The 15199-nt window shown below is 44.3% G+C and overlaps 2 protein-coding genes across 3 annotated transcripts; one reads left to right on the top strand and one right to left on the bottom strand.

The window, feature by feature from the left end:
* Positions 1 to 981: 981 nt before the first annotated feature.
* LOC135489794 (uncharacterized) lies at positions 982 to 9594 on the bottom strand. The gene is made up of 4 exons (XM_064775345.1): positions 9464 to 9594; positions 7697 to 8976; positions 6304 to 6780; positions 982 to 5308 (listed from the first exon to the last, which is right to left on the bottom strand). The coding sequence occupies exons 2-4, from the start codon at positions 8955 to 8957 to the stop codon at positions 2520 to 2522; spliced, it is 4527 nt and encodes a 1508-aa protein (XP_064631415.1). The 5' UTR covers positions 8958 to 8976; positions 9464 to 9594; the 3' UTR covers positions 982 to 2519.
* A 229-nt stretch (positions 9595 to 9823) lies between these two features.
* Positions 9824 to 14086, top strand: LOC135489300 (E3 ubiquitin-protein ligase RNF4-like). 2 transcript variants are annotated; one of them, XM_064774595.1, is made up of 6 exons: positions 9824 to 9885; positions 10191 to 10335; positions 10806 to 10909; positions 11818 to 11987; positions 12228 to 12336; positions 12765 to 14086. In XM_064774595.1, the coding sequence occupies exons 2-6, from the start codon at positions 10191 to 10193 to the stop codon at positions 12918 to 12920; spliced, it is 684 nt and encodes a 227-aa protein (XP_064630665.1). In that variant the 5' UTR covers positions 9824 to 9885; the 3' UTR covers positions 12921 to 14086. The 2 variants fall into 2 exon arrangements, with proteins under 2 accessions (XP_064630665.1, XP_064630664.1); XM_064774594.1 differs by having other exon boundaries at positions 9877 to 9959.
* Positions 14087 to 15199: the final 1113 nt, after the last annotated feature.

Raw genomic sequence — 15199 nt, 5'->3', positions numbered from 1 at the left:
TGTCTCTAGTACATCCCAGCAGTACAGGAGCTAGGCCCTACTTGAGTTGCACGAGTTGTATCCATGGTCAGGTTGAGCCAGTCCCAGGTACAAGATACCCCAGGTGCATGGGTTGTATCCATGGTCAGGTTGAGCCAGTCCCAGGTACATAAGGTACCTCAGGTGCATGGGTTGTATCCATGGTCAGGTTGAGCCAGTCCCAGGTACATAAGGAACCCCAGGTGCATGGGTTGTATCCATGGTCAGGTTGAGCCTGTCCCAGGTACATAAGGTACCCCAGGTGCATGGGTTGTATCCATGGTCAGGTTGAGCCAGTCCCAGGTACATAAGGAACCCCAGGTGCATGGGTTGTATCCATGGTCAGGTTGAGCCAGTCCCAGGTACATAAGGTACCTCAGGTACATGGGTTGTATCCATGGTCAGGTTGTGCCAGTCCCGGGTACATAAGTTATCTCAGGTACATGGGTTGTATCCATGGTCAGGTTGAGCCAGTCCCAGGTACATAAGGTACCTCAGGTACATGGGTTGTATCCATGGTCAGGTTGAGCCAGTCCCGGGTACATAAGGTACCTCAGGTACATGGGTTGTATCCATGGTCAGGTTGAGCCAGTCCCGGGTACATAAGGTACCTCAGGTACATGGGTTGTATCCATGGTCAGGTTGAGCCAGTCCCGGGTACATAAGGTACCTCAGGTACATGGGTTGTATCCATGGTCAGGTTGAGCCAGTCCCGGGTACATAAGGTACCTCAGGTACATGGGTTGTATCCATGGTCAGGTTGAGCCAGTCCCGGGTACATAAGGTACCTCAGGTACATGGGTTGTATCCATGGTCAGGTTGAGCCAGTCCCAGGTACATAAGTTATCTCAGGTACATGGGTTGTATCTAGTAAATCCACAGGTACAGGAGCTACCCGACATTCACGAATGGTCAGACTGGTCCTGTCTTTGAGAGCAAAGAGAAACTGAAATTACACTTTGGTATTTTTCATCAAAATAGATTTTATTTTGAAAGTAAAAATTTCTTTACAAATCTACCAGTTACAAAATAATCTTATCCAACTTTTCCGGCCCGCAGCAAAAGTCTCAATACATGTATGTCTTGGAAGAAAAGGTAAATGATACATGAATTATTGAAGGTAGGTTTTGGAATAAACACAAATTAAAACTGAAATATAGTCTCACTCTCCTCAATGTTTAACTTTTACAACTTACTGAAGTTCACTGGGATTTGAATGCAGTAATACACCAATGTCCATGCGAAAGCCAGGGGCATGGCTGCATGTATAAGTCATCAAGGGAAGTACCTAAACACAAGCTCATCAAGGGAAGTACCTAAAACACAAGCCAGGGGGCATCTGCATGTACAAGTCATATACACACAGTTACATCAGAATTGAACTGAATACAGAGCAACATAATTATACTATTACAACATGATTAGCCCGGTAGAGTGGCACCTGTACAAAAGACCTATTTTACCTGTCATCTGAAGCAGACATGAAATGCATGCACCTTGACACTGTATTGACATCACTGTTACCTGCAGCTGTGGAGTTGGCCACAGTCAAACACGTCATACGTATTTCATAAAGTTTGTATGAAACAAAATCTCGGCAAGTTGACACATGGACATCATGTTTTCTATAAAAGCTAAACATGTACACGTATGTATCTAAATTACAAGTATTTACAGATATTTGACACGACACCATTTGTAAAACATAGAAAATCTAAAATGTATGCTACAGGGTTTCTCCCTCCAAAGGGGCAGGCAGGGGGTATGTCTTCCCCTAAAAAACCCGAAAGATGGAAATATATGGATTTTGACCAAGAAATTAAACTGGACTACAAATTTCACCACTGCTGTCCACCCTTGAATCTATTTCTGGAGGAAACACTGTAACCATAGCAACCAAACTAGGTTTCTCTACAATGTAAGTACAGTACAATCATTTCTACGTTTAGAAAAATGCAAAAATTACCAAAGATCCTCCAAGCACCTATTGAGATACGTGCACATTCATTGTGCGCCAATCAACTGGTGGAGGTTTTCAACCTGCACCTAGCACATGGCACTAGCATCAACTACAGCTACGATTGACCAAGCAAGAGGGGCAAACCAAAATGGGTCGGATTCCTTGTCGATTTGGAACATTCTGAAGAGAATGGAGAGAAAGACAAGCAATGATAGACAGACTCGTGTGGATACTGTTGTAAAGCTTTGTCCTCCACATTCTTAATGCATCAGCCCAAACAGCCCACCTCCACCTCGAGCAACGAAACTTTGTATAATGAATTGGTAACAAACCAGTTTTGCCTGGACTGTCCAAAGATGCACATGATGATGAGAACATTACCACCGAGCAAACAATTCTTCTTCTTGAACTTATCCTGTCATGTTTCGGAAATAAGTTAACCTTGGACATCCCCACAACATTAAATTGTTGAGACATCGGAATCAGGCAACACTAAATGTCTCCCCACAACAATAAAAGTCAGTCTCTAACTTGATTGTGATCAATTGAACTCGGTCTCTAAGAGCAGATCAAGAGGGAGGACACACTCTTTCAGCTGTTCAATCGATTCAAGGACAGAATCGGTCTCACCTTCATCTACCCGACCTTGAAGGGTCAAGGTCATTGGGTGAGTGCACTGAATATTCAAATTAGGCAAGGAAACAGCCAACCAATCAATGCAGTCCTGAGAAAATGACCCGGAGAGTGTGACTGATTTCAATGAAAGGCTCATAACACACGACTGAACCAAGAGAAAGGTGGCACCCCCTGAATCAAACTTGCCCCGGAGCGTCAGGCTTTCTAACATCCAAGAACATAAGATTCCGCAACCAAGGAACAACATAAACAAGTCATCCATTTCCTCGCAGGAAATCTCAAGCGAGGTCAATGACAGGCAGTCCTCGACAAAGTCAGCCATGTGGTCAAGTAGATCACAATCGATCTGGCGACACACCAGCTTCACCTGCTTCAACTTGCCATTGCCCTGCATCGCCTTCAAAAGCTTCGCAATGATCAGCTCGTTTTCAAACTGCATTGTGTCGAATTTGACGCGGCTGTCTTTGAGGCTGTACTTGTCGGGTTGGTGCGTGAGGAAGCTGTTCAGGTCGAGCGAGACTTCATCAAAGTTCTTCTGTAACAGAATCTCGGCAAGTGCATTTGTACCTTCACGGTGTATCGGAGCGCCCTCATTCTGACCGGCGAGTGAGATGGCGCGGAGATACTTATGGTTGATGATGTTGTGTTTGAGTTCAGGGAGGGCATCGCGATGCAGGAAGCAGCCATTTAGTTCCAGTTTCTCCAATATGGAGTTGTTCTGGAGGAAGACGGTGAACCGAGAAATCAGCAGGTTCAGGTTTTCGTAGGATGTGATGCTCTCCTTGATGATTGGGCAATCTTGGAAATACGATGACGTCTTATCAAAATAGACATGCACCCCGAGTGATTTGAGATCACCGAGCACATTGAGGAACAACGCTGATACGACTTCAACACCTTGTAAACTCATCATATCAACATTGAGTCGGAATGCCAAGTCGCGAATTGATGAATTCACAGAGAGCGCCTTAACAAACCGTTTCAATAGCGAGAAATCTTCTTCGCCACCTTTCATCTTGGGCATGCCGTTATAGGTTGGATCTAAGTTAGTGAAGTCAATCTCCAATGATCGCAGCCTCTCAGTGTCGGCAAGGGCATCTGCGATGCTATGCAAGGCTTCCACATCACTCACGTTGTAGTTGACCAGACTCAGTTTGGGCAGTTTGTCCGCGGCCAGCATGTGAGCGATGCCCAACAGGTGCGCCCCACTGGCATCATCTGTGGAGATGTCAAGGCACAAATCACCCTTTGGTGAAAGACTGTCAACAACCAAGCTGATGAAACCACGATTGGAGGCGTTCTCACTGATGCAAGCACACGCCACGTTCAGACACATTTCCCGTGCCGAGTCATCAGGCGCCTGGCTGTACTGTTTACATAATGCATCAACAAACTGATTATAGTCCCGGCTGAGGAGACCAGACGTGAAGACACACAGATCTTCATACTTGTAACCATCGATGTAACATGACCAGCACATCTCAAACAGCTCACGCACGTGATTCATGTCCTGGACAACACCAATCTGGCCGGAGTTGGCTGCGCTGAAATACTCAATCGCAATGAATTTTGCAGCAAGGAATTCTTGAAAGAGTTTGTACGGGAAGAAGTATGCATCACGACAAATGACTTTTTCCAGGAGGCCATATTGGATGAATGCATCAAGAAGGTCGTCGTCGATTTCATGCCCTGATGCAAGTTGACTTTTGGACAAACAGACAATATCTTCTTGCAAACATGACAGTGCCAATCGGGTCAACACAAATGCCATATCTTCAAACATGGACAACTCGAGCTCTTTTTGAGTATCAACGTGCCGATCTGCTACCAGCTGACGCAGCGTGTACACGAAGACTCTGTCAAACAACTCTGTCAGGGTGAACGGGATTGGGTCATTCTCAATGATCTCACCATTCTGAAAGAGTGTACAAAGCAGAGCAAGATGGAGCGGGACCTTGTAGAAGTCGGCCACATGTCTCTCACAGAGGAGATCAAGTTTCAGCGCATCAAGCTCGCTATCTTTTCCCTCAACAAAACTCTCCATGAAACCTTGCATCTGTTTTTCTGTGAATTTCTGCATGACGTAGAACTTTTGGCAACAATCGGTGATTTCAAAAACACGGTTTGGTTGGGTTGTGAAGACAACAGTACTGTTTGGGTAGAGTTGTCCCTGTGCGAGGCTGAGGAGACTGTGACTGGCGGGGAAACCGGGATGCTCATCCAATCCATCAATGAAGAAGATGATATCTTCTGGATTGTTCTGCATCCAGTCAAAGAGATCATCTGCTTCTAATCCCCACGCATCTGCTTGTACAGCTTGTTCCAAAATAACATCATGCAACTCTTGCGCACGTGACCATTTCAAAACATCGAGAACAAAGACCAGCTTAAACCGCTGCAAGGTCGCCAAAATACCTAGACCATAATCATATGCAATGCGATGGATTAAAGTACTCTTGCCCATACCAGCACGACCCTCAATTAGTATCCTCAAACCAGGCTTAAAGTTCAAAAGGTCAAAGGTCAATACTTGATTATGCCGGCTGCCGTTTCGTTCCATCAGGTTGACGTTGGTGAAGATACGATGTGTTGGTTTGTTGGGGACGTGGAACCAGTCTAGTGGCGCTTCCTTCGCATAGCAGCTCACGTAATGCACCTTTAGTTTCTCTTCACACGTGTTGATGAAGTCCGGGTCTGCAAGAGGAAATAATAGGTGAGCAGAGATCACCAAATAACGGCTCATCTACTACACTGGTAAAGACAAGTATTTTTCATTCAGCAATATGCAATATTTCAAGCTTTGTTGCATTTGAGCGGGCAAGACTGTCATGACTGAGCCATTCCTGTTACAGGTGACAATAGACTTGCTCTTCTGTAGCAGATAAAAAGGAGAGGAGAAAGGAAGTAGGGGGTGGAGTCTTAAGGTGATATGCTCCATCAGGGAACTGGTTCTATTTTGTCTTAAAACATTCCTACTACCAGGAGAGACAGCACTAGCTGAGACACCTATTGTTGACTTTATGAAACTTTAACTGCTCCACGTAGCGCCCGACTGTAGTCTCCCTTTATGAATAACCGAGGTGTGGACTAGATGATGATGATGATGATGATGATGACCAAGACACTACTCACCCTGACCCCCACTAAGTGTCCCCCACGGACCCCTCCTTCCACACCTCCCCCACTAAGTGTCAAGCTGCAGGAGAAACAACGACCATGATATAAATGGGAGAGGGCTGCATGAAACGCACGCGCAGTCTGAGAAGTTCATTCATTCTAACTTCCACAGTGAAACCAGTATGGAGATTCAGATATCGCGGATAACATACTTGTTGTTGGCCCCAAGAAAGATAGACTCGGCGGAAATGTTGGTTGGTGGGCTTGTGAATCTGAGGAGCGAAAGGAACAGCAGTGCCCTTCAACCCTCAATTTCATCAGCACTGAAAGGTACACTAACGGTCATTTCAATCACCACACTGGAAATCACAGGGTGGAGAAAGCCAACGTGCTACTGCAGTGCACAGCTCTATGGGAGAAGAATAAAGCTCAAAGCCGAGACAGACATGTATCAACGGCAATCATTTGGAGAATAAGATTAAGTTCACCGTTTCTTGCAGTAGGACATGAAAAGCATATCCCCTACTAAAATGAAACTATTCCAACATCAGAGAAGACTTGATGATACTTACAATTTTTGGATGACTGTATCTGCTCCTCCTCTATCTCTTCATCATGTCCATGACCAGCCTCAGGCCGCTGTGAGTCCGACACCTGTCCGCCCTCCACCGGGCAGGACACAGTCTGCTCAGACCTCTCCGACTCACACCCGCTGTCATATTTAGCCTCAGTTTGGAGTTGGCCGTCATGCTTTGCTTCTTCTTCCTCATCGCCCACAGCTTCAGCTTCGCTGTCAAGAGACGAGACGAGTCCTTGTTGTGAATCTTCGATCTGACCGTCTGCAGCTTCATTCCCTGCTAGCGGGCCATATTCCTCAGATTGGGAGTCTGTGCTGACATGGCCGACAGCCTCGTCATCTTGACATCCAGCTAATTCATCATAATCCACAGAATCGCCAGGTTCGGTTACTGTGGTTTCAAGTGTTTCAGTAGCTTCCTCAACATGCTTTTCTTCAATGTTTTGGTCTTGAGTGGCTGCCTCACTTTCATCTGAAATCAATCAGGTCAACTTCATGACATTTTAAAATTTCTATTTGTCCATAAGATATCATAATCACACATCAATAGCATGCATGACGAACATTACATTACAACCACGTACATAGTATTACTTACAAAATTCCAAAATTGAATGCAACTCCTGCTGTTAAGCAAAAAGATCAAAATTCTTATAAGAACGTTTAAAGAGAATGCAATAAAAGATACCATTGCATTGCCCATAATAGAGACTGATCTTTTCAGTTCAGACCATTCAAGCCAACAACCAAACTTGTAGTCTTCTTACCCATTTTTGATAACTCAAGAATGCAGCACTGTCTTCAAAACATCATCACACAATCACTAATCCTATTACAAAAACAAGAGAAGGGCTTCCGCTGGTAGACCAAGCAAGGAAAGCTCTCCAAACCTAGGCCTATCTGACATGTTCCGTCTGGCTCATCCCAGCGGTTCCTATTTATCCTGACAAAAGTGAAAAGCACAGTCGACAAAGGGAACAATGGGGAACATACGATGACCATCACAATCACCTGATTCATAACAACACGAACAAACCAACAGAAAGGTTTGTAAATAGTAGGCCCAATGTAAGCAGTGATATTCAAAAGAAAACTGATCAGATCTTTCAAAAAAGCCATGTTATTGTACACCACAATCTACTATCGCTGTGCCATTTACTCAAATATGAAAACCATATGAGCCGGCCCGTCTTGGCCCAGAACTAACCATAACAATGAGCACAGAACTTTCTGTTTAAGCTCACATAATCACCACTTTCCTGGTCTCACGGAATCATATATCAACTGGGAACTCTGGCATATCAGGGGACCAACCAATGCAATTCAAAACCTAGTCAACAACTTTTCTGTAAGATGATAACTGATAGTGATAATGATTTGATACTGACCATGCTCCACAACATCTTTGTCCTCCCTTGATGACAAGCCTCTCAACTCCACTGCATTGTCAGGTAAAATGTCTTGTGATTCTGCGGCTGTTTCACCGTGCTGTTCTACCATGCCAGTCACCCCATGCTTGTCTTTGCAGGGCATGCAGGGTGCATCCCCATCACCACAATCCACAACATCATCCTCCCTAGAATCATTCTTCCCTCCTTTTGATATGACTGTGACTTCCTCCTTAGTAGCTGTAACAATAACAGTGTCTTTCGTTTCTATTATTTTCTGTTGTCTTCCCTTGGATACTGTATTCATGGCAACAGCATCGTGACTGACAGAGCTAGTTCTAGGGACTGGGACATCTTCCCTTGGTGCGGTCAAGTCAGATGGATTTTCTTCTGATATGTCCTCCCCTCGTCCTCCACCGTCCATGTTATCACCAGTTTCCTTCAAAGCCGCACCAGTTGCCACTTCCTCCAATGGAGAGACTTTCCCCTCAGTAACCACCATCTCACCTGTCGCCTCGAAAAGTTTCCCAGTTACAACTTCATCAGAATCAGAAACCTCTTTCTCTGTGGAACCACTGACCACAATCTCTTTGCTAATAAGTTGATCAGTCGCTAACTCACTTCCAGAGCTCTGCACCGCCAGCTTTCCTTTCAAAAAAGCTGGCAGAACAGTTTGTACACTGCTGTCTTCAAAACCAAGCGATTCTTCCTTGCTTTCTCCAACTGATTTGGAAAATTCACTACTGCCTAGCTCGTCATCTTCACTGATAGGAGGCAGGTCAGCGAAGGGATCTTCTATCACTGAAGTGTCCAAAGGATCAAGATCATTGCTGTCGGTTGCTAGAACTGATTGGTAAGCATCGTAGAGATTATCAACATCATCATGGAACATATCATCATCATCAGCAATTTCTTCTTCATCATCCTCACTATAACTGTTATCATCATCATCATCATCCTCAGCACCATTATCATGACCAAATTCTACCCGATTGAAATCAGTTTCAGGCCCAGCCTCACCTAAGGCTTTCACTGTCAATGTTAGACCTATACCATCACTCTCATAGCTGTCCTCCTCAGTCACATCCTCTCGGCTCTCATCCTCGTCTTCTTGTTTCACCCCTGCATCCTCCGGATTGCCGTGCTCCTCTCCGTCCCCATCCTTGGCCTCTCTCTGTCTCTGCATCTTCTCCCCATTCTCACCATTGGCATGGGTCATGTCCATCTTCTTATTTAATTCTTCACATTGATCAGACATCATGTCTCATCAGTGTTGCACCCTGAAAGTCAACTTCATTGTTTTAGAAATTTGGTCAAATTAGAATTATAATGTATTGATGTTGATGCGGCATCTTCATGCCAACAGAGCTGGCCTTGCTGGTTGTTGTAGATCTCACCAGTTATGCCAGACGGTGTTGCTGGAGAAGTCTTTCGCTCTCTATCAAACCATGGAGGTTGCTCTCTATCAAACCATGGAGGTATTCTTACTAATACCTCCATGATCAAACCATCCCGAGAGGTTCATCAACTTCTTTACATCTCCGCAGCACTGGAACGCCAAGCCCAGCAGCACACTTACTGTAACTTACCACACTGGTACACTGCATTACAAATGACCATCGATTACCATAACACTTACAGTCACAGGTATTACAATGTAGGATGGTAGGCATGGTGCATGGGCACAGGGCAAAGTGAATACTAGTTTTCTGTGATCAAATCTGTTTTAAAAAGGTGTCTTAAAGTGACCAAATTTCAAAATCTTACAGCATTTCCTTGTCCATGAACAAAATTCCTATCCACTCGGCATGTTAACTGGGTATATGTGCCAGAGCATGTGTAAAATGAGTGTTTACAAGTCATGTTGAGACTTGTCATGCTTGGTGGTTGAAATGTTTGTTTACACCGGGGTAGCATGGGTAGCCGGTCGTTTCGCTCCATGACCTTTTCGCCCCCAGGAGTTTCGCTCCAAATTTAGTAACTTACACAACGTAGTGAGTGTAATGGTTACGTATGTATATAAAGTGTAAACAAAATCTCCATTTCAGAACGAAAGCCTTGACGTTTTACCTAAAACATTGACCTTTTCGCCCCCAGTCGTTTCGCACTCACCTAAATATTGGTGTACTCATTGATCGCGAGGTGTCGCGCATAAAAACTTCTCACAACGTTGTCCTACTTTAATTAACGTAAGTCAATTGCAATCTCGACATACCAAAAGAATTTATCTAGGAATACGTTTCAACTTCACTGAAAACTAATGGTGTGTTGATGAGTCCAATGAATTCTGCAAATCCTTTGATTTTCTTGGCGACGAACTGACGTCCGACAATGACCCGTCGGCGTGTACATGTGCACGTGTGTGTAAATCGGTCATCTATTTTCGGACGAAACTCAGTCCTCGACAACTTTGGTAGATTTCGGCTTCGGAGAGAACATGTCTAATATCTCATGTGCATGTGCATAGTTGATATTGTGCTATTTCCAATTTCAGATGTATCGTCGAGGCGGCCGTACTCCACTCGGCAATGTGAGACGCCCAGCTACGAGACGTAGGCCTAGGCCTAGCCACCCTCCTGCTCCTGCTGCTCCTCATGGCGATAGTGGCAGTATTATCATCATTGATGATGATGACGATGGTATGAATAAATTATATGTTTATAGTCAAAATACAGGTCAATGAAAATTTATTGGAAAAAATATGTTTCTCTGATGTAGCCTACATGATCTATGAATGATATCCGGTTATAGTTGGATACTTGTAACAGTCAACCTAAGAGTACTTTTGCCTGATAGCGCCAGGTGGAGCCAGTAGATTTGTTGGAGGTGAACAGGCGCCAACTATCCTTTGCCTTGAAGCAGCCATTCAGACTATGCCGTAAGGCATCACTCCGATTCACAGACTCCTGTTAGTGGGCCATGTCTCTTCCGAACGGGGAGTGATCCCTTGAAGATTGCTTCTCAAGTAAGCATCTCTTCCCCACCTTCTACCTTGCACTTTTCACAATCAGTGCCTCCCTCAAATAATGTTTTGAGGATTTGAATGGTCATGAAAACCCTGATTGCAGAAAAGACGAAAAATTAATATGAAAAACTGATTTTCGTTCAGATCGCACGACCATCGACTTGACATCTGATGACACTCCTCAAAGGAAAACCTACAGAAACAATGGGGTGATCGACTTAACAAGTCCAAACTCACATTTGCCAGTAGTAAGTAAAGTTATTGGAATTCAGTTCGTTGCCAAAGCAGATTGTCATTGACAACTACTGCTGAGTTAATAGGCAGATTGCTAAGAAAGGAGAGTAATACTGGCTGAAGGACACCACCCTGACCACGAAGCTTTTGGCTTTGGCCTCTGGCAAAACTCTAATGAATGATCAGTGCCAGCATCACTCGGTATCACTAGCATCAGTGTGGTGTCACCAGCTTGAGTCTGGTATCACCAGCATGAGTCTGGTGTCACCAGCACGAGTCTGGTGTCACCAGCATCAGTCTGGTGTCACCAGCACGAGTCTGGTGTCACCAGCATCAGTCTTGTGTCACCAGCATCAGTCTGGTATCACCAGCATCAGTCTGGTATCACCAGCATCAGTCTGGTATCACCAGCATCAGTCTGGTATCACCAGCATCAGTCTGGTATCACCAGCATCAGTCTGGTATCACCAGCATCAGTGTGGTGTCACCAGCATCAGTCTAGTATCACCAGCATAAGTCTGGTATGACCAGCATCAGTCTGGTATCACCAGCATCAGTCTGGTATCACCAGCATCAGTCCGGTGTCACCAGCATCAGTCTGGTATGACCAGCATCAGTCTGGTATGACCAGCATCAGTCTGGTATGACCAGCATCAGTCTGGTATGACCAGCATCAGTCTGGTATCACCAGCATCAGTCTGGTGTCACCAGCATCAGTCTGGTGTCACCAGCATCAGTCTGGTGTCACCAGCATCAGTCTGGTGTCACCAGCATCAGTCCGGTGTCACCAGCATCAGTCCGGTGTCACCAGCATCAGTCTGGTATCACCAGCATCAGTCTGGTATCGGATGGCTGGTGGAACGATGTCATATTCATTGTTCTAAACATGGAAAACAGTTTCAAGGACATCTTTACATTGTAGGTTATAGGACAACCGACTCCATCACGCAGATCGCCAAGAAATCGCCGAAACGTTGCTCGCATCATCAGCTCAGACTCTGACAGTGACGAGCTCCCCGACTTAAACCACAGCTACAACAGAAGTGATTCACGTGCTGGCTCCCCTGATCTTTCACTTGTTACCCCTGCTGAGTGAGTAAGGACATGGTCTCATATTGTTTTTCATGAATTTCAATGAATGTTGACAATCGGATGAAAAAACTTCAACAAAGCTCTGCCAAGAATCCACTAGTGGATCTCATCTGATTAAAAAAAATTAAAGAAATCCAAAGGTTTGCTGTGCATGTGGAGTAAATATAACAAGGGAACTAGAGTTGGAAAGGTTTGTCTTGGCACATTTTTACAGCTGATAACATTGAACATCATTTTCAGGAAACCAAAAGTAGGAGACGCGGCATCAAGATCCACAAGAAGTCGACCTGAAGAGTCACCATTTGATCAAATGGCAATCTGCCCCATTTGCTTTGACAACTATCAAGCGGTAAGTTGCTGGTATCTTTTGGGGAAGCCACATCTCTTGTACCCGGTGCCTAGCAATGGACCCCATTAATGTGAGAAATTCCTCTCCTTGGCTGAAGAAGGCGTCACTTGGCTGTGACCCAACTTGGCTGACCAATCACATGATACTCTTGAGGAGTGAATTTTAACACTTGGTGGAACATGCAATATCACTATTTCCAAGCATTCTGATTTGTATCTCTGGATAAGAACTTCGACTCTGAATCGGTAATTGAGTGTCTATTGGAGTCAAAGCTAAACATGCAGCAGGAGGTATGTGACCTGCTCACAATAAGATCAGGCACTGGACCTATTTGATACTGTGGTACACAGTCCCATCAACGAGCTATCACAGAGGAAGATAAACAATGCTTTTTTTCGAAACCTTTAGTGTTTTGTTCTTGTTTCCAGATCCGAGCGAGTCATCGGAAGGTCTATTCAACAGTCTGTGGACACATTTTCTGCAATGAATGTATCAAGGTTGCTATCCGATCTCAACACAGGTGTCCAACGTGTCGCAAGAAATTAACCCTTTCTCAAACTCATCCGGTATTTCTTGGATTTTAATAAAGACAGTAAATGGAAGCTAATCAAAGTTCATAATCACGTCGTGATTCGTTTGGTAGACAGTGTGTGTATCCCTGCTATTCCCGGTTTCACTATCCGTGCATAGCAAGTTGGCAAGTGTTGATCTTGTCTCTCACTGCTGTCAGTGATGCAGAACTGAAGGAAAACTAGTCACATTGAATCTCAATTGTTTGTTCAAATCTTCTCCAAACTGAATGGGAGTCAGTGAACTCGTGGCCCTGTCAAAGGTTTACTCTTGATTCACATGTGGACATAAGAATGTACATTGTCATTCCAAAATTGTGGCTTCACAGGTGGCCATGAATTATGAAATGTGACTACATTGTTATCTCAGATGGAGAGGAACAAATCTTCAGACCATCAGTTCTATGGTCAGACCCATTTTCAGCTTGAGGTATGGAGACAGTATGTGCTTTGCATGGAAGTGTCTGATATGTCAGTGCAGGAAAAGACACTTGAGTTTTTTTCTTCATTCAAGTTTTAAATTTACTTTTCATTAGTTTCATTGTATTATTTTTCCTTTTCTCCTCAAATTGCCTACCCGTACTATGAACCCCTGTGTTCTAGACTACCTATAATTATAGTAAATACTGCGAGTCATCGGTCACTAAGTGGGTAATAGCCATGTTTGTAGGCTTATGTTAATGTCATAAGCCTGAGGGGCGGGTTATGCAGCTTATGAATGGTGTAGACTATTGGTTGTCCATGCCATTCATTAATTTACAATGAAAGTGGCCATCAGCGTCCCACATATTGACCAACGATCGTTTAACGTAAGAATTCAAGAATGCTCTTGATTGGCTCACATGGTCTCCTCCATGATGGCACGATAGAGTCCAATCTTATTTGTTTTAGTCAATGAATCATTGTTTTCCTTTGATCAGCAAAAGTAGTCTCGCTCATGTGTTGTGATCTGTGACCAGCCTTGCTCAAATCAAAGTGGAAGTATTTCCTTCAATCAGCTGATAAACAAACTAGTAAGAATGTTTCACTACCACGGCCAGCATGTGTTATGCATGCAACAAAAGTTGTCTACGCAGGCTCACTCATTGCCAAATTGTAAATATGTTGATTATCATTCCGAGTTATTAAATTAGATCAACAAATAATAAAGGCTTAATCAATTCTTGATATGTTATTTTGAATGTTGTATTGTTTAAATTCTTTCACGGGTTTGGATTGGAAAGCTAATCTCAACTGACCGAGGCTTACATGTTTGATGAATTCATGTTGACTCTGCCGACAGGGTACATTCTCCAAGTCCCCCGGACTGTACCCAGTACTGAATGGCAGAGGCTTGTTTGGGATACATAGCCCGGCTTTCTTGTATGGTTTGATTGAAGTCCATTTGTGTTATAATGATGTACTTTCCTGCTTCTTGGCTGTGACTGAAAGTATTGACCCCTCCTCCCCCCCCCCCCCCCCAATTCACAGGACACTTGCTGTAGCGGTGTCGTGAGCTTACTCAGATTCTTGAATTGGTCCTATCGGAGTGTCCTGTGTTTGAAACCTTGGTTACCTATAGGCTCGGTATTCCCAACTTCACTGGGCAGTACCTCACCTGATCGATTGCAGAAAGTCAGTTAACATGATTCGAACCCCTAGAATGGAAAAAGACATGGCCCGACACTGATACTTTTTTGCCCCAATGTATCCTCGAAAATACCAGCTGCCGATTCGAACCATCCTCGGTAGTACTCGAACGCCCGAAATCAGTATGCAGTTCGAAAAGTTTGGGTGTGGGGTATGATAATGATAATAATGAAAATGAAAATTTCGACATCTGTACATGAATGATTAGATAACAAGAAAAGGAAGAGAAAAAAAGAGAAAACTACGGCAGATTCACCGGGAGTCGAACCCGGTGTAATGTTTTTGAGTGTTTCTGTTTTTGAGTGTTTCCCCTCATTGTTTGAGAACGCTCAAAAATAGATTGACGAGTTTTTCTGTGTATCCCCCCTATTGAAAAGTCATGGTCTCTCTAGCTGCCTATTGTTTGGAAACACTGACACATGGGAAACAACCACAGATGTTACACCGGGACCAGTCGATCCACAGTCAAACACTCTTAGCTTAAAATGAATTACAGGCCCTTACTGTAAACTCACTCAGGAGCTTTCCGAACTTCAAATGCCAGCACCTGCTGGATCTGTCATATTCTTAGTCCCCTACTGTAAACTCACCCGCCCAGGAGCTGTCCTAACCTTCAGATGGCAGCACTTGCCGGATATGTCATTAGTATAGGCTAGCCCCCCCCC

The sequence above is a fragment of the Lineus longissimus genome, chromosome 6 (genome assembly GCF_910592395.1).
Source record: "Lineus longissimus chromosome 6, tnLinLong1.2, whole genome shotgun sequence".
Classification (NCBI taxonomy): Eukaryota; Metazoa; Nemertea; class Pilidiophora; order Heteronemertea; family Lineidae; genus Lineus; species Lineus longissimus.
Note: the sequence above shows the minus strand (reverse complement) of the source record. Positions and strands in the feature narration are given on the sequence as shown.

Excerpts from the sequence above, each read along its gene's own strand:
- LOC135489300 (XM_064774594.1), top strand. Across the intron at positions 10,910-11,817 it reads CAAACTCACATTTGCCAGTA|GTTATAGGACAACCGACTCC; the intron begins GTAAGTAAAGTT and ends TTTACATTGTAG. Across the intron at positions 11,988-12,227 it reads TCACTTGTTACCCCTGCTGA|GAAACCAAAAGTAGGAGACG; the intron begins GTGAGTAAGGAC and ends CATCATTTTCAG.
- LOC135489794 (XM_064775345.1), bottom strand. The coding sequence starts at position 8,957 with ATGATGTCTGATCAATGTGAAGAATTAAATAAGAAGATGGACATGACC. Across the intron at positions 6,781-7,696 it reads CAAAGATGTTGTGGAGCATG|ATGAAAGTGAGGCAGCCACT; the intron begins GTCAGTATCAAA and ends GATTGATTTCAG. Across the intron at positions 5,309-6,303 it reads GATACAGTCATCCAAAAATT|ACCCGGACTTCATCAACACG; the intron begins GTAAGTATCATC and ends TTCCTCTTGCAG.